The sequence below is a fragment of the Fistularia commersonii genome, chromosome 5, assembly GCF_037954325.1.
Source record: "Fistularia commersonii isolate RoL2024-O1a breed Wild chromosome 5, RoL_Fcom_v1.0, whole genome shotgun sequence".
NCBI lineage: Eukaryota > Metazoa > Chordata > Actinopteri > Syngnathiformes > Fistulariidae > Fistularia > Fistularia commersonii.
Window position 1 is genome coordinate 2,045,647 of NC_141288.1, and position 20,503 is coordinate 2,066,149.

At 36.2% G+C, this 20,503-nt stretch overlaps 2 protein-coding genes across 3 annotated transcripts; one reads left to right on the plus strand and one right to left on the minus strand.

Annotated features, from left to right (window-relative positions):
* The first annotated feature begins 2,247 nt into the window (after nt 1–2,247).
* tigarb (TP53 induced glycolysis regulatory phosphatase b) lies at nt 2,248–6,773 on the plus strand. Its single transcript, XM_086146099.1, has 6 exons — nt 2,248–2,337; nt 2,620–2,657; nt 3,569–3,690; nt 4,890–4,967; nt 5,060–5,170; nt 6,334–6,773. The coding sequence occupies exons 1-6, from the start codon at nt 2,306–2,308 to the stop codon at nt 6,724–6,726; spliced, it is 774 nt and encodes a 257-aa protein (XP_086002225.1). The 5' UTR covers nt 2,248–2,305; the 3' UTR covers nt 6,727–6,773.
* Nucleotides 6,774–15,371: 8,598 nt separating this feature from the next.
* Nucleotides 15,372–19,348, minus strand: fgf23 (fibroblast growth factor 23). Of its 2 annotated transcripts, XM_086146101.1 has the most exons (4): nt 19,212–19,345; nt 18,448–18,735; nt 18,254–18,357; nt 15,372–17,210 (listed from the first exon to the last, which is right to left on the minus strand). In XM_086146101.1, exons 2-4 carry the CDS (start codon nt 18,662–18,664, stop codon nt 16,734–16,736), a joined length of 798 nt encoding a protein of 265 aa, XP_086002227.1. In that variant the 5' UTR covers nt 18,665–18,735; nt 19,212–19,345; the 3' UTR covers nt 15,372–16,733. The 2 variants fall into 2 exon arrangements, with proteins under 2 accessions (XP_086002227.1, XP_086002226.1); XM_086146100.1 differs by having other exon boundaries at nt 18,448–19,348.
* Between the last annotated feature and the right edge of the window lie 1,155 nt (nt 19,349–20,503).

Sequence of the window (20,503 nt, forward strand, 5' to 3'; positions counted from 1 at the left end):
TGTTTTGACTTTTCATGTAAACTGCTTTCTGAACTGAAGTTTAAAAACTGCAATTTTGTTTTTGTTTTAGTTCGTTTTTTTTCTCTCCCCCCCCCCCCCCCCCCTCCTTTCTATTATCCACATGGTTAGGGGTTTACATGGTGTGAAAGTTTGACTGTATATAACAAATTTCACATAAGCAGAAATGCAAGAAATCCTCATTTTGGACAAAAAATGTTTTCTAAATTGTGCGCGGCTTGTTCAGGTGTGCACAAGCCAAATGTTTTGGGTTTTTTTTTTGTTTGTTTGTAATGCTTTAAAACATAAAAAAAAATGTTTATGCTATTAAAAGATTGGTGTATAATGGGAAAGAGCTAATTCCAAAGTGAAAACAGACGATTATACACATCATCCTCTTGCTGCTATGAAGCTTTTCTTTTCTAGTCTTACACAAAGATGCCTTATTGTGATTCACTTGTGTGCTGCTATTATATAATTTTTGTAAATGTTAACGAGTCTTCTTGCTTTTCTGTTGTTTTTTTGCGTTCTGGAGGGAACGTAACTGTTTGGCGCGGGACTGGAAGTACTCGTGTTTTGGCGATCTTTGATTTAGCATGTTTTTATTCTTGTTTTTAATTGTACCTATATTCTGTCATATTCTTGCTGCTTCCTTGTAATGTTTGTGTACCTCAGGTTAATTGGATGGATAGAGTGAGAGCCCATCTCACGTTACCTCATCACACTTCACACACATCGTTTTCATTCTACATTTTTTTTTTTTTTTTTTTTTTGGGACGGGTTTTTTTTTTTTTTTTTTTTTTTTTTTTTGTTAAATCAAAATGTCTGCCACCAGATTCCACTGTGCTGTTAAGCGCCTAAACATTTATTTCATTTGTGTGGTGCTGAAGAGAGAAGAAAAAAAAAAACAAAAAAGAAAAAAATCAAACAAAAAAAAAAACTGCCTATACTGTATGTTATACATGTATCAGAAAGACAAAAAAATTATTTTTCCTACTTGGAGTTTCATTGACGTGTTTAGATCAGTTCGTGTTGAGTAAAGTGAAATGTTGAGGTACCCATATAATTGAAATAGAAACCACCAGAATGTTTGTCGTTGTTCATCGTGTGTGGTTGTTGTTCCAACACTTTCTCCCACTCTTCCCGTGTTCAGCCACACAGTGTACCTCGAGTTCTCCTCAATAAATTGGCCAAAATCATCTGCGTGGCTCCTTATTTCTGCTCCTGCTGTCCTGCATAGCCTCCTGCGGTGGGTACAGTTGCTTCCAGTCGCCACTAGGGGGCGCACTTCCAGAAAGGTCTCAACAAGCATGGCTGGTTTGTGGCTGTATGGGGGAGGAAAGGCCCAAATACTTTAAATACACAACTTTTAACCTTTTCTTTCCCAGAATCAGAAATCGTTCAGTTGCATTTTTTTTAATTCAAAGACACTACCTCAGTTGTTTGTTTATTTATGTGCTATCAAGCAATATACAAAATATATACATTTTTGGTCTCTGCAAAATAAAGGGCTTTATTCCCTGCAATGTGTGTGAAAGCCATCAGCGTGTGCTGTTAAAAAGCCTGTGTGTTTTGTTTTCTCTCCATGTTTATTTTCTTCTAGCATCATTTCAGGATCGCATCATACGGACTTTATGTCAGAGCAGTTGAAATTGGATAAACCCTTCAGGGAAACGAGACAGTAAAAGCACTAAGTGTTGCGATGAGTTAACTTGAGCAACACACATTTTAAATAACGGGACTGATAAAAGTTACAGTGCATGTAGTGCATACAAACAAGGATACCATGTATTTATCATGTATAAAAGGTGCCTAAATTACTTGGAAATGGCAAATTATCTGACCATTTGTTTTAAATGGCAATCTCCATATAAAGCACATGTATCAATCAATCAACCTCTGTCTCTCGCTCTCTCTCTCCGTATATATATGTATATGTATATATATATATGTGTGTGTGTGTGTATACATCTTTTGCGAGTTTATCTGTATTGTTCTTTTTGCTACATTTCTCAATACAATGTGTTACATTTTCCTCTGTTCCTCACGTTTAAGAAAAAAAAAACAAGCTCAGAATTAAATAAAATCAGATTTTGTTTCACACTAAAATGATCAGGAAAAGACAAATTTGTGGAGAAAGAAACTGAAAATGAAGGCCTGTAAAAATACAAATATATAGGTTTCTATTTAGCGTGGCAGGCTGCGTCACGCAGCGCCGCCGTGCCGCCTGCGTCATTGCGTCATCACGCAGGTAGCCTACGTCACACAACTCCGGAAGTGCCCGCCGGGAAGCACCACGACCCTGGACATGTTTACATTCACTTTGACGCTCGTACGCCAGTAAGTCCACGCCAACGCGGATCATTCTCTCACATTTCCTTGCCGGCGGGCGGAATCTGGGCGAGCCGGTCGGCTGGGTGCTCTTCCCCGGCCACGGTTTGCCCTCCCCGGGGCCGCCGTCACAAAGCATGGCGCCCCCCCCCCCTCCTAGCCGTGAACCAGTTGTCCGAACGTGTCAACCCCCCGCCGGGTCTTTGCACCAACTGCTCTGTCTGTTGTCTGTCTCCCTCCGACTGAACAACCCTAATAAAACCATTATTGTGTGTTTTTGCTTCCGCACAGCGGGGAAACGCTGTACAACAGGGACAGGCTGCTACAAGGTTGGTTGTGGCCGCGCCGGCCGTCTGCATGTATTCGCACTCAGGCGTTTTTACAGCCATCACAAAGTAGCTGAGTCAACATCGAGTAAAATCCATTTTTATTTAAGCATAATGTACTTAAACTCAGCACTGTTATCATTTGGCATACCTTGCCATAGGTTTTACAGGCATCACAACATTTTTTGCACTACCCCCATCTCTACCACTGTCATCCATGCAATATTTATATTTATATTATATGTCTACATCCTCCAGGACACTTTATTTATTGTGATTTCATTGTTACTACCTGCATCTTCTTCTTTACACCTGATATTTTAATAACCATTCCCTGCACAAGGCATTTCCTTTGTATTTTGTGTTTTATTATATATACTGGACAGTCTTTCTTTATTTGAATATTAGCATATTCTCACTATGAGACTGTTTGCACTTTTCTACCCTGTAATGCTGCTGTGGCAACTGAGTTCCCCTGTCTTGGGATCAATAAAGCCTATCTTATCTTTTATTTCAACCACTGCAATATGGCCCCTGCCTACCCGCCCGCCCACACACACACACACACACACACACACACACACAGACAACCAACTGCAGGAGGAAAATGTGCAGAGAATTTAATTAAAAACCGCTAGAAATTATGCAAAAGTACTGAAGTTCTGCGGGTAAATGCCACAGATTCAACAAGGGCTCTCTTAAAAATAAGCCGGTTAAATCACATTTGATAAATTAAATTAGATAATTACTAAATGAATAAAAGAATGCAATGACCTTTAAGTCAACAAGAATGTTTGTAAAGATGTTTTTGTTTGCGTTCTGCATGTGTGATTTTTCACACTTAAGCAGAACAACCCCCACCCCCCCATCCTACCCTGCAGGGACTGGAGATCCTGTGTATTTGTGTCGTTCAGGTCAAGGCGTGGACGCGACCCTGTCGGAGACGGGCGTGCAGCAGGCGGAGGCGGCCGGCCGCTACCTCAGAGACATCGCCTTCCACAATGTGTTTGTCAGTAACATGCAACGGGCCGTACAGGCGAGTACAGCTTCCTTATTGGGGGGAACTTAAAGTCAGCGCTAGGCTAGCCCGCGGTGACGCTACCATCGGCTAACGCCATGATGCACCCTCTGCATGATAGCGGCCTCATATCTTCTCCCGGCTCTCATCGGGCAGGTGGCTTAATCTACTGCAATATTTTATTGATATTAAAGCTACTATTTCTTCTATTACCATGTAGGCACCATGCAAATGCTGCTGGTATTAGTAGGAGATCGTTTACACGCCCTCTGTTTCGGTCCAGGCAGAAAGACGCTCGCGCTGAGCTGGGATCTGTCCGAGGTTTCTCTAAAAGGCAGTTGTTTCCTCGCCGTCGCCGTCCAAAAGGGAGGAATGTCACATCTTAAAGAGTGTTAACCAGAGCCGCTCTGCACGGAAGGACAACTGTGTTGTGAAATAACTTCTGACACGGCTTAAGATGAGCTCACGGACACTGGTTTTTCAGGGCAGGAGAAAATCGGTTTGCTTTAGACATGTTCTGCTCAGAAAAGGCAACAGGGGATGAATGGCTCCGGTCAGCTTCTCTGCAGGAGACAGGAGATATTACTCTTCTTGTGTCTCCCGATCTGAGATATTCAAGATTAAGTCCGGTCAGTTTTTCCCTACAGTTGAAGTGCACGTGTTCTTCACCCCCCCCCCCCAAAAAAAAACGCTGAAAATGCATCGTCATCCACATCTTTAATTATTGTTTCTTAAATTACTTCACGTCCTGAAGTCAAATAACTCCCCCGCAGGAATTTGCGCTTTCCTTTCCGTCATGTTTAAAGGAACCAAAATTGATGTCGTGGGGTCGCGGTTGGCTTCCGCGCAGGTAGGCGAGGGTAATTTTCCTCGCCGGGGCGTAGCCGTGGAAACGATGCGGCGCGCATACCTGATATGAAGATGTGGCTTCCCATCAGGAGCTGGAAAGGAAATGGAAAACCGATGAGAAACGTCCGTCGTCTTGCTAAGAACAAGGGAAAGTAGGCAGCGAGCGGATGACTTCCGCACACCAAATAGTTCTGTGAACATTCACTGGTCTGTGGTCTTTGACTCACCGGTTCTGGCGCGGGTTTTCCATTTTTTTTTTTTTTTTTTTTTTTTGTCCTGCGGTGAGGTTGACTTTTAAAAAACAAACTTTTTTTTTTTGCGCTTCCGATTGCACCGAATTAAAGTCCGCTTTGAACGTCTTCCATCAGACAGCCGAAGCCGTCCTGAGGAACAACGCTCACCGTTCCGACGCAGAGATGGTTCTGGAGCCGCTGCTCAGGGAGAGGGTGAGAACCGACATTTCCGGGAAAAACATTTCACGCAGAGAAATGGAAGCTGTTCTGTCTTTACAATTTGGTGATTTTGATCCCCGAATCAGAGCTTCGGCGTGGCCGAGGGTCATCCCAAAGACGACCTGAAGAAAATGGCCAGCGCTGCGGGACAGGCGTGCCATAACTTCACCCCTCCGGGTGGAGAGACGCTGGACCAGGTGAGTCAGGGTTAGTCAGAGTTCAGCATTTTGCAAATGAGTCCAGTCATGTTTGCAGTTGTTGCCGGGCCATATGGGGGAAAATCACACGCCCGATTTTCTCAGTATCAGTATTTATCTCAGTCATAGTGCAAATGTCAGATGTTCGTCGCCTGAGAATCAGCGACCTGAAACCTTCAGTCGACACAAGATGTGACAATATTTGTTTCCAAAGTTTATCTCGCTTTTCACCTTCGTGATTTGGGTTAAAGTCGTAACATCCAGGCCGTCCTTTTTATCAATACATTTGTCATATAAATATAAATACCCGATGATTCTTAGCTGCTGTCTTGATTATATTTAGAAACATTTATGATGGCTTTAAATTTTAATGCAGCTAATGTTGATTACTAATTTAAATATACTCGTCAGGATTGTATCTCACTAGAGTTTGGATGCAGACGGTACACATATCTACTCATTTTAAACATAAAAACGCATATATATATATATATATATATATATATATATATATCCATATTTTGCTGAGCTTCATTTATATTTGAATTTTTTATTTTTATCTGATCATTGAAAGAAGGTGCTTAGAAACTCAAGGCCTGAAAATATACGTTGAGCAACAGCGCCATCTAGTGGTCAAACTGTGTCACTGCGCCAAAAAATCCAGACGGTTCAAATAGTCTGAAGCTTTTTTAACTTGAATATACAACATTATTATTTTATTTGCAGGTGTTATATATACATATTGTTATGTATTAATATTATATATAATGTATACATTAGGTCAGTTACTTGTAGGGGAGATAATTACTGTATTTTTAGTTGCGAGCTCTGAAACTAATCTGCTAATTGAAGGGTTTTTCGCCAGTGCTAGTGTTACGCAAAGAATTTGGACCAGAGTTTGGTTCCTCAGAAGAAGCCGGACAAACGACTCAGCGTCTCAAACCCGGTTGACTTTGCCCAACAGCTCAGTCTGGATATCTAATCTGAAAATACATTTTTGCCAATTTGAAATCGCACCTTTTTCCGCTGTGCGTCCCTGTGATCGAGTCACCGTGAAACAGGGTTTCCAGTCAGGGAGCTCAAAGCACGTCACTCACCTCAATCTTCTCAGTTTGGCGGTGGAATTCCCCTCTTAGCCGTGCTTCTCGTCCTCTCCCTTTCAGGTGAAGCGGCGTTTCCAGAAATTCCTCGCTTCCCTTTTTGGCCACGTGCTGGAAGAGCACGGCTGCTCCGAAGCCGCCGCCAACGGGACGGCGGCCTCCAACCCGGACGCCGGCTGCGCGCTCGACGGCTGCCACGGCGTGCCCGTCCACGTCCTGGTGGTGAGCCACGGCGCATACATCCGCGTCGCCATCAAGCACCTGATCAGCGACCTGAAGTGCTCCCTGCCCGTCGGCGCCAAGCCGCACCAGCTGCTGTCCTCCTGCCCCAACACGGGCATCAGCCGCTTCGTTCTCACCCTGAGCCCGTCCGAGAACGGCCCCGTCCTCACGGCCGCCCAATGTATCTTCACCAACAGGAAGCGCCACCTGGAGGACCTCACGGCGGAGAAATAGTACCGGGATGGGAGAAGAGGTGAGCGATGAGCAGGAGGTCAGAGAGAGAGAGAGAGAGAGAAAGAAGGGAGGCAGAAGGTGGAACTTCAGATTAGCGCCGAGCTGCAGTGTCAGGATGGAAAATCACCGATGCACAGGGTAAATGTTCGATTGACACTTTAGGGACTCTTAACTCGTCCTCCCGACGCTGCATTTTAGCAATAACTCTGCGGCTTTTTACCAAAGTCCAACTATTTATATTGAAATGTGCGGATCTGGTGCTGCTCGTTTCACCTGTGCAATATTGTAGAACAAGACAGAATGTCTGTTTTTTCTTGAATGGAAGGGTTCGGCTCCCGTGAGAGGAAAAGCGCGGCGGCGGCGGATAAGAGCTTCTGGAAACAGGATAGCGTGTCATCTTTGTCCTCGGCTACAAGCCAATCTTTTCATTTTCGGTGTTTAAACCCCATCTTGCTCTTCATGTCGAGACCCGCGACCTCCACGAATCTTAACCTTTTACCTTTTAAACCCGTCTCTTATCGTCTTCGTCATCAATCTCCTTTCTGACGCTCGCAGTGTTCTCCTCTCACGGTTTAGCCGTCGCCCAGGTGTGTTCGGATGGCGTCTTTCAACAGAAGCATCTTTCTTTTTCTCAGCACTAAAGGCAACCATGGATTTCAGTCACTTTAAGTCTTTTTTTTTTTACAGTGTTACTTTAATTAATCTTGAGTTTTCGCGTTCCTTCAAGAGAAAGCGACCGTCACACCGTTAAAACCGTTGTTTCACATTTACTTTGAAAGTTTTCACAGATCTGTGTTTGTCACCGGAATGTTAAGAATTAAGATATGTGTGTTTTATCAGCGTTTCAGTCGTCACTCCACTGCTGTTTCAAAGTTGAATTTGAGAAAATGAAAATTAAAGGAATTTGCATTTCCTGCAGGCCGAATGGTTTATGCCGTTAAATAAAAAAAGACGCTGGGAAAAGTTATTGTATGTATTTTTATTTTCATATTTTTTATGTTATTTATATCTATTTAATTATTTAATTGTTTCTAATTTATATTAATTATATGATAATGATTTATAATTAATTAATCCTTCATAATCCCTCAATCCCTCATGTGTGTATATATATATATATGTATATATGTATATACATACATATGTGTGTATGTGAATATATACATGTTCACATATACATATACAAACATCTACATGAACAAATCCAAATATAATCATAATCATATGTACATAAATATATGTACATATACACATATATGAATTTAAATACAAAAGGAAGGCACTTGTATATATATAAATATCCATATATTTATATACATGTATATATATATATATGCACATGTACATATACACATATACACCTTTATACATATAGATATATGCGTGTGTATATACACACATATATCTATACAAAAATAAATTCATGTATATATACATATATATGTATGTATATACAAACATATATGCTTAAAGAAACACATGTATATATACACACATACATATATACAGATACAGATATACATGTATAAACATTATTTTAATATATACATCTAGATATATATGTATAGATATACATATATCTATACAGGTATTTATATATCTATATCCTATATATGTATACATACATATATAAGCTACATACACATGTATAAAGCTTGATACTCATGTACACATATGTGCATAGATCACATGAAAAAAAAAATTGTTTCTAAAGGAGTTTATTTTCTTCCAGGTTAAGGACATAAATGCATACATATGTGTATGTACATATACATATAACATGTATACACATACGTATACACGCACTCATATAATGTGCATATATGCATATACATATATGCAGACATATAAATAAATTTATGACTTATGCACAAAAACATATATTCACATCTACATACATAAATAAATATACAAATGTGCATATAGATAGATGCATGTATACATATTTACATACATATACATGCATGTATACATATATGTAAATGTATACAAACATACATAAATGTATATGTCTATATATGTGTATATATATCACAAAAATAAAAATATATACAAATAAGAATATACATATATATATGCAATAATGCATATATATAGAGATGGGTACATACATACATACATATATACATATATATACAAGCATACATGTACATATTTATATACCTGTAAGCAAAAATATATACATATATACAATTACAGGTATGCACATATATACAAATGCACATGTACATATATATACATATATACATTAATGCATTTCCTTATTTATACATATATGCACACATACATAGATGAATATATACACACAAAAACTTGTCCACATATATAAACATCTACATACATAAATAAATATACCTTTATACATATATATACATGTATACATATTTAGATACCTATAGATTCATATATAGGTATATATAAATGTATACATATATACTCACATACATATATACATCGATAAATAGGTGTATATCTATATATAAAGTATATATGTATACACACATATATAAGCTACATATACATATGTATATAAGTTATACACATATAGAAAAAAAGCACACATAAATATAACTACACATATACTTGCATACATATGCAAATAGACATATATACATATATACGTATAAATACATAAAATATATGCACATACACAAATTTATTCATATACATACATATTTATTTACACATATATAAATATATACATATATATAAATGTAAATGTATTTACATATAAAAATGTTTACACAAATACATACATATAGACATTGACATACATGAATACATATTCATATATACATGTATACATACATATATGTATATATCTATGTAAATAGACATATGGAAATTTACATATATATACAAATTATGAAATGTATGATACCTATACATATATAAATACATTTATAAGCATTCATATTCATATAGATACCTGTATACACATGTTAACAAACATATATACAACTAATTAAATATATGCATACATACATATGCACTTATACATATATACATGTATATACGCACATATATATATGATTATACAAATGTATACACATATATATACACACAGATATATAGATTAAAAATGTTTTCACACATACATACATTTATAGATCAACATACATATATACATACATATACATACATAAATATATATATATATGTTTATATATGCATACATATACATGCATATAAAGATATAAATATAGATTAAATATACTTATATGCATACGCATACATATATACACACATAACATATTAATATGCATATACATGTATACATTTATAAATATCTATATATATTTACATAAATATATGTTCATATACATATGTACAGGCGTACATAATAACATATATGAACATGCATATATATATATACATGTATATATGTATAAATGTATAAACGTGTATATATATTTACATATATACATATATACACATAAAAAATATACATATATGAATATGCTTTAATAAACAAAGCACATACATTAACACAGTCATACATACATATGCACATATACATATATATACATATACATACAAGTACGCACATATATATTCATGTACATACAAATTTATTTGCACATATATAAACATACTTATATACATACATACACACTACATATATCCACATCTACATGCATAAATACAGGAAAACATGTACATATACATGTATACATATTTACATTCATAAGCATGCATTTTTACATAAATGTATACATACACATATGTGTATATATATATGTGTTTATATAATACATATGTAATTATCAATATACATAAAGATATACGTATATAAATGTGCTTTTATATATAATGCACATACATAAATACATACATTCATATGCACATATACATATATACACACATATTAATATATATTCATATACAAACATATTTATTGATACATATGTAAATATTGACATATATGCATTTACATATGTTTAATGTACATATATCCATATATATATCCATATATATATCCATATATATACACCCATACATACATACATATATACATACACACATACATATGTATAAATGTAGGCACAATGTACACCAATGCATACGTAAATACATATACATTTGTACATATACATATATACATGTATACATACATATATGTATATGTATATATATGCACATAAAAATATGCATATAAATACGTATGCTTAAATATAAATATAAATACCTATAAATACAATCATATTTACAAATAGACATACATATCTAGAAGCTGTATATATACATACATATATATAAAAGTGTATACACATATATACATGCATACATACAACTGCATATATACACACACATTTGCACATATCCATATACAGATTCATACACGCACATATACATATATATTCATATACATACACATTTAATCACACATATATAAATATGTACATATTTATACACATATATGTACACACATATATAATTTTGCACACAAATGCCTATCCATATATACACATACATATAAACACACACATACATACATACATATAAAAATCTATACACACATATATACAACTACACATTGACATAAATAAATACATATGCAAATACATATATATGTATACATACATATATATGTATATGTGTAATATATACACATATAAATATATATACATATACAAATGCTTAAATGTATAATACATATACATATAAACATACGTCTACAAGCTACATATACACATATATACATACATACATACAGACATACATACAACTACATATATATACATACCTACATACATACATACATTTGCACATACTCATATACATATATACATACATATACGCACATACACCCAGATATTCAGACATACATATTTAATCATACATATCTAAATATGTACATATATGCATTCACATATTTATACACACAGAAATATACACACATAAACATATAATATATGCATATACATTCATACACCTAAATACACACACATACATACATATAAAAATGTATACACAGAGACATACATTTACATGTATACATACTTAAATACATTTACATGCATACATACACACGTACTGATATCCACATATATATACATTGACATACATAAATACATATACATAGACGTATATACATAGACTTATATATTCATGTACTCTTATAGATATACATATACACACACACATATAAATATATATATATAAACATATGCATATGTACATACATATATATATATATATATATATATATATATATACACATACATGTTTTATTTTCTTCCAGGTTCAGGAAACACCCCCTCTTCGGTTCTCTTACATTCTGAGAAAAGAAAAATATTTTCATAGACGTTAATACGTATGTATAAATATATACATACATATGTGTAAGAACATATGTATGTATATATACATATATTAACATTCATACCAGTGACGTGCAATCAATAGACCCAGGGGAGGCTTGGCCTCACCCTCAGCTCCTCATTATCAAGAAAAAAAAAGACAAATGAAAAAATAAATGTAATATTTACTCAGTGATTTGTACTATACAGTTATTTCCTCTTAGCTTCAGCATTTTGTTTTCTTTTTTCAAAATCAATGAAAAGAAAACGTTCAAATATGAGGAAGAGACTTGCGGTGACGCAGCAACCAGGTGAGCCCACGATGGATTGCACAACGTTATGCTAACTGTGCTGGCATGCTACGCACTGAGACGTATTGCCGTCTCTGTGTATGTCACTATTTAGATTTTCACTTTTAATATATGAACTAGATTTCCATAGTTTAGCTGATGTGTATAATGTTTTCATCCACAACTGTAAAGTGTTTGTTCTGCTGAGAAATTATAAAATGACTGCGATTAAGTAAGACACGCAGTAACAGTGCTTCGTGGCAGTGGGCACTGGTAATCCCAGGGATCCTTCTTACTACTCAGCTACAGAATAATATATTTAGCAATAGCAAGCACCATTAAATAAAGAAAGGATGGCAAGGGATGAATGTAAATTTCCTGTGCAGTGTAGAAGTATCTCATTCAAACTGTTCCTGAGACGACAAAGTTGCTCCAGCTGGTGGTCACTGTTCCTGCGACGACAGCATCGGGGGAGCGGCCTTTTTTTTTCTATGCTACAGTTTGTATTTGTAAAGAATGCTGATAGAATATTTTAAACAAAACACGTTAACTGCTGCCAATAAAATGGTGAATAAGCTACTCTGTAGGGCTCATGACATCATGATGATGTCAGTGCCTCACCAGCCATGAACTTCAGCGCACTTCACTGATTCATACATATATATATATATATATATATGTATACACACACACACACAAATAAACATATATATATACATATACATGTATTCACATATATACATATATCTATGTATATACATATATACATATCATACATACATGTATGTACAAACATGTATGTACATATTAATACATATGTATAAGTCGAGTCAAGTTGGACATACCTGTTCACCCAGTCCCAGGTAAAAAACAACACACGAAAAGAACTAACGGTTTCAAAGGAGTTTATTCAGCAAACAACACCCGACTCTGCAGACGTATATACATGCAAAATATATGTAAATATATACACTGAACATATACATACATCTATATAAATACATCTACATAGAAACATTTTCACACATATATATATAAACATATACGTATATACGTACAATTATATACATATATATGTATAAAATATATACACATACATGTATAGATATACATACATATGTGAATGTCTACATATATATTTATACATATATAAACACATATAAATGTCTTTATATATTAATTTTGTGTACCTGCCCACTCCCAAGTAAAAAACATGAAAGAAAAAAAATATATGACAGTTACATGCATACAAATATTGTAAATTCACATAGATGTATATAGACATTTGTAGATGTTAATGTATACATATATGCAGATAAACATACATATATACATATACACATAACCACATAGATATAAATATATACATCGATACAAAATTGTATATGTACATACACATATATACATGTAGACTTTATACTTAATATATCCTACATACGTATATACACGTACACATGTAAACATATACATATACATTTATATATATCATTTATATATATTTACATGTATATATATGTATATATAAATACAAAACAATCTAATACAGATATGCATATATATACATATGTACACATATATACATATATATGCACACATATATATATATACATACACACATTAACTGTATATATACATGTAAACACAAATATACACATATACATATATACATACATATATAAATCAACATATATGCAACATATATACAAATATATATTTTCCATATATGTATGTATACACATGCATATACACATGAATTTATACATGTAATTGTATATATGCATATACATGTATATATACACATACATATATACATTTGCACATGTATATGTATATATATATATATACAGATAAACATACATATATGTATACACATAACTGTATACATATAATATACACATCTGTACACGATAGTATATGTATATATATATACATACATATAATAAAACTGCATATATAAATATAGACAATATATAGAATATGTTGTACATATAGAAAACATAGAATATTTATAAATATATATATATATACAGATATACATGCATATAATTTAAAAGTAATAAAAATAAAAGTTACACATACATATATACAGGTACACACAAAACCATATACACAAACGTAAATATATACGTACATACCTCCATATACGTTTGTATACACATGCACATACATATGTATTTCTACATATATATGTGTATATACAGAGACATTTATATATACACTTGTACATATATACATGCAAATGTATTTACATATATACATACATATCAACATATATATCAATATATATATATATATTGATATATATTTTCAAATACATTTTCATACATATATATTTATGTGTATATACATACATGTAAATATGCATATATATGCATACATACATAAATATAAACATATGTGAACGTATGTATAGATATAATATATATACAAACATATACACCTGTATAAATATACACACACATATATATACATAATATTTATATATATATTCATATATTATATATACACATATATATACATTTATAAAACATATTCACACTATGTATATACATGTATATCTATGTATATATATGTATATCTAGAAAAGCACAAACATATATACATATATAACATATATACATATATATAAATATAATATATCTATACACATAGACAAATGTATAGACATATATACACATATATATACCGTACATACATACATACATATGTGTATATATATACACACATATATACATAAAGATATTTGTATATATGTACATGTATATATACATATACACATATACATACGTACATACAACTACACATATCTACATATTTGCATACATATATATGTATATATATTTTCCATATATATATATACATACACACACACATATATACATACACACACACACCTTTATATATATATATATACACACATATATATATATACATGTACACACGGTTATATATACATATATATATATGTATATACATATATAAGGTAACATCGGATCAGGGCGTATAATCTCACCCATACCCAAGTAAAAACAACACATGAAAAAACGCCAAATGACTGTTTCTAAAGGATTTTATTTTCTTCCAGATTCAGGAAACGCCCCCTCCTCCGACACTCTTACATTCAAAGAAAAAAAACATATTTTCCATATATGTACACTAACTGTATAGCCTCAATATAAATAGCATAAATAATAATTAAGGAACGGCTTTAAATAAATAAATATCCTAAGGGAGTGTGTATTTGTGAAGAATGTCTGGTGATGGTGTCCAGCACCTGTGAAACACCATGATCAGATGAGATGAGACATGTTTGGTTGAAGGAAGGTCTTCAGGGTTATATGTTGAAAATAAGACAAAAAATGAAGGAAAAACATTTTTTGTAAAAAGTAAAAACCCATATATATATACACACACACACACACAGACACACACTGTAACATATGCTGTGTTGAGCTTAGGGTTGGTTGGGAGTTTTTCCAGGCCAGCCTGTAAAACCTTGATTGCGGTAGGACTCAAAGAGCAGTTGAAGACTTTGAAAGGTTTTTTGTTTTTTTAAAAAGGCTTTTTTGGAGGGGGCGGGAATTGATTTTATCTGCTAACAAATGAAATAAAAAAATACAAAATAAAAAAAAAAGTAATAAAAATGTCATACATATGTTGTACACATATATGTATACAAACAGACACAGACATAATATACGTATATGCATATATATTTATGTATATATACATATACACATATAAAAATACAAATAAACATATACATGTATATGTATACATATATACACATGTACATACATACATACATATATATATACATATATATATACACACATACATATATATAGATACATACATGTATATACATATATATATGCATATACATACATTTATATGTTGCATATATATATATGTATATATATTGAAGACAAAAGTTTTTGATATTTGAATTTGCAAAGATCCGAAAAAACGAAGTTAAATGGACAATAGGAAAATAGGATTTTCAAAAAAAATATATGAATCTAATTAAATTTGAGTTGTTTTTATTTTCCTACCCTAGGGAAATATATACACACGCGGGCTGTGAGCTGCTCATGAGCGCCCCCTTGTGGTCACGACTGGAAGCGCAAGGCCAGATGACGTCAGCGTGAGTTGTGAATGAGCTGGAAAACATTGAACTGCGAGAAGACAGAAATTAGATAGTTGGATTTTTTTTAAATTAAACTGGTATGTGTGTGCATGTGTGTCGCCTGTGGATATTTTTACATAAAGCAATATTTGTATATATTTGGTCCTTTCAAGACAGAAATTGTGCAAACGGGGCTTCAAGTCTGAGTCTTTACATTCAGTGTAGAAGCACACTGCACTTCCGACGCCCTTTCAAAATAAAAGCCTGCTGAACGGGGACCGGAAGTCAGCCCACGGTGCCCGCGCTTCGCGGGCTCGCCTGGCCAGCTGCGTGCACACCCCACGGGTCGTGGGGCGCCGGGAAGAGTGGCGTCTCCAGGGACACGTTGAGGCCGTCGTCCCCGGCCTCCATCTCCAGCTCCAGCTCCATCTCCAGCTCCAGCTCCACCTCCGGCTCGACGTCGTCCTCCGCCGCGGCGCGGGAGTCCGACGCCTCGCCGGTGCGCGTCAGGCGGACGCTGTGCGGGTCCGCCGGGTCCACCAGCTGGTTCCGCTTCTCCCTGTGCAGGAGGAGGTGCTCCAGCGGAACCGTGTTCCTCCTGGGCAGGAAGAGCGCGGTCTGCGGCGGGTTCTGGCCCGGGGAGAACACCTGGCGGGCGCCCTCCAGGTTCAGCAGGATGCCGGTCCTGCAGGAGTAGAACACGTCCCGGTTGTTCTCCAGGAGCTTGTGGGTGAACAGACAATCCTCCCGGAGGCATGTTGGCTGCAAAACATTGAGGAGGAAACAACAACCGAATGAAGGACCGTCTGGCTGAGTAGCCGTCTGTGCGCAAGATGCGCGTAAAAAGCGCGTAAATCACGCGAGATGAAGGGCCGGGGTAAAACTGGGTATTTTTCCATGGGGTTTGGTTGGAGTGAAGTGAACGGACAGTCCTCCCGGAGGCAGGTGGGGTGTAAAAACACGGGGAAAAAAAAAATACAACCGAATGAGGGACCGTCTATCTGCGGTGTCGCCTATGTGCACAAATGCGCGTAAAAATTGCGAAAATTCACGCATGATAAAGGGCGCGGGTTAAATCTGGAGATTTTTCCACGGAGTTGGCTGGAGCGACGTGAAAAGACGGTACTCCCCGAGGCAGGTGGGCTGCAAAAATGGGGAAGAAAATATCCGAATTGAAGGGCCGTCGAGCCGCGGTGGCGTCTACGCGTAAAAATGCGCAGAAAAAGCGGCGCAACGAAGGGCGCGGGGTAAATTTAGACAGTTTTCCTCGGAGTTTGGGTTGGAGAGAAGTGAAAAGACGGTCCTCCGGGAGGCAGGTGGGCTGCAAAAATATGGGCAAGAAAACAACCGAATGAAGGGTCGTCTATCTGCGATTCCGTTTGTGCGCAATAGATCATCAAATGCTTGTAAAAAGTGCTAAAAATCCACGCACTATGAAGGGCGCGGGGTTAATCTGGAGATTTTTCCACGGAGTTTGCTCTGAGTGAGAACGCACAGACCCAAAGGCAGGTGGGCTGGCGGGGGGAGGAGAAGGTGCTGGACCAGCAGAACTTCATCCAAAACAACCGAACTGGTGCAAATAAATTGGGTTAAAAAAAAGCACCGAATGAAGGACCGTCGAGCCGCGGTGCCGCCCGTGCACAAAAACGCGCGTAAAAGCGCGAAAATGACGCGCACTGAAGGGCGCGGGGTAAATCTAGCGATATTTCCACTGAGTTTGGTCGGAGTGAATCCATGCGTCATGGAGTTGATCGCAAAGAAAACGCTCTTTGCTGTGCGTAAAATGTGTTTTTTAAATCACTCACGGAGCTGAAGGGGTTCCCATCCGGATCCATGCACAGGTATCGGCTGCTCTTGACGCCGAAGATGGCGACGCGCTCCCGGGTTTCAGCCTTCAGTAAAATCACACCTGAAGGAGAGAGCAGAGGACATGAACAAAAATCTGAAAAAAAAAAAATATTGTGGAGAGAAAATTATTTTTAGAAATGAGCAGACGTACTGTACGAGCCGCGGGTCGTCGCTTTACGCACGGTTCCGTCCAAGCGGATCTCCAGGTAGAAGGTGTTCAGGTCGGTGGAGGTCTGCAGGTGGATGTATCTCCTCGGGTTCCCCCAGTTGGAGCCCACCAGGGGGGACGGGTTCGGAGCCGCGTCTCCGCCGGGGAGTCCATGGAGGACGGCGAGGAGGAGCGCCAGCACGGTGTCCCTCACGTCCATCCTGTTATTTCTTTATTATATTGATTGTTTTTCCTCCGCCAGTCGTTTTCGGATGCTCTGCCGTGCCGGAGCTGGAGGACAGATCCTATTTAAGGAGCCCGGGCGCCACTCCTGCTCACATCCTTTGCGTAAAAAGACACCAAAATACACTTCTACTCGCCCCCGAAGCAGATGTGCGGCTTTGCTGCACCGGAAGGGCAGCTTCCACCTCTGGCGTGTGTGCGTGTGTGCGTGTGTGTGTGTTTGGGGCTCTTATTTTTGGTGACACGTGTTGACTAATCCCGGCTCGAAACGTCCCCCGGAAACGATATCCAAAACCCAATCCGGGGGCTGATGATGATTTTCTCACTTTTTGGAAACGTGTGTGGGTTTAATTTAATTTTAAATAAACAAAAAAAAGACAAGTAGCGCTTTTAAAATTGAATTCGGAAGGAAGAGGTAAGTTGTTTACTCGACTTCCGGTGGGAGAAGTGGGGTTTCTGGACTGAAACGATTTTAGCGGGTCGTTAATCGCAGTTATCGGAATATTTTGGCCGCTTTAACGCACCTGTCCGATTCAGCACTTCCACCATTTGTCCACTAGGGGGCGCCAACCATCCGGTCTCCACCATCCCGCGCAGCTTCTGGAAAGTTACTAGAAATGTAATGTTACAAAAAAAAAAAAAAAAAAAAAAAAAAAAAAGACAACCCTGTATTTTTAGACGCTTTGGACGCATCAGCCTGAGGCGTTTTTACAAACCTTTCAACTTTCAAGGAAAAAGTTTCCATGGTTGTTTCTTCCGTCCCTCGACATCCTCCAGAACGAAGCGGAAATCCCAGAAACGCTAAACGCTAAATCCCAGATTTTGCTTCGCCGTCCAACGCCAGGTGACGTTTGTGGACCGACGTGGACCGCAGGCCTCGGCTTCCCTCTTGGAGATCCTGAAAGGAGCTCCACGGACTCGTCCAGATGCAAGAAGAGAGGTGCTGAAAAACTCATAAAAAAACAATTTATCTCCTTTCTCTGGACAATAACACGAGATTGTAATTTTCATGGGTTTTCAGACCAGCACGGGATTTAATCTCAAATAGTTTGATAATTTTGATTATCCGAGTCTGAATTTAATTATCCAAATCCAATTTGGATGACCTTCATTTTAACGTTAGATGATCTAAACCTAACTTGGATGTTTTAAGTCGAATTTATAAATTCTATTTGGATCATAGATTTAAATCATCTAACTTGGATTATCGAAGTCTAATTTAGGATTAGTTTAGTGTAACTCAATTTGTCCCTCTCTAATTTAGAAAATATAGATCCAATTTAAGGTTATCTTTACCTTATCTGAGGCTGAATCTAACTTGGATTATCTAATTCTAGATTATCTAAATCTAATTTAATATTATGTCACTTGGATTACCAAGCTCTTAGTAAGATTACCAAAGTCTGACTTGGATTTATCCAAGTCTAAATTAAGATTATCTAAGTCTAATTTGGATTATCGAACTCTTATTTAGATCATCTAAATCTAATTTTAGATGATCTAAATAACTTACATTATCGTCTACTAATTTGAGATGATCTAAATCTAACTTGATGTAACTTTTACTTTGATTTTCATATCTACTTTGGATTATCCAACTCTTAGAACTCTTAGAAAGTATGATATAAATGTATCTAAATCTAGATTATTCAAGTTTAATTTAGGTGATCTAAATCTAACTTGGATGATCGAAGTCTAATATAAGATTATTTAAATCTAACTTGGATTATGTAACATTTACTTTGATTATCTTATCTACTTTGGATTATCTTGAAATGTATGATATAAATGTATCTAAACCTAAATTGAGATTATT

Coding starts and splice junctions, on each gene's coding strand:
- tigarb (XM_086146099.1), top strand. CDS start 2,306: ATGTTTACATTCACTTTGACGCTCGTACGCCA. Junction 2,338..2,619: donor ACTTTGACGCTCGTACGCCA/GTAAGTCCACGC, acceptor GCTTCCGCACAG/CGGGGAAACGCTGTACAACA. Junction 2,658..3,568: donor CAGGGACAGGCTGCTACAAG/GTTGGTTGTGGC, acceptor TGTGTCGTTCAG/GTCAAGGCGTGGACGCGACC.
- fgf23 (XM_086146100.1), bottom strand. CDS start 18,664: ATGGACGTGAGGGACACCGTGCTGGCGCTCCTCCTCGCCGTCCTCCAT. Junction 18,358..18,447: donor GACGACCCGCGGCTCGTACA/GTACGTCTGCTC, acceptor TCTCTCCTTCAG/GTGTGATTTTACTGAAGGCT. Junction 17,211..18,253: donor ATGGGAACCCCTTCAGCTCC/GTGAGTGATTTA, acceptor AATGTTTTGCAG/CCAACATGCCTCCGGGAGGA.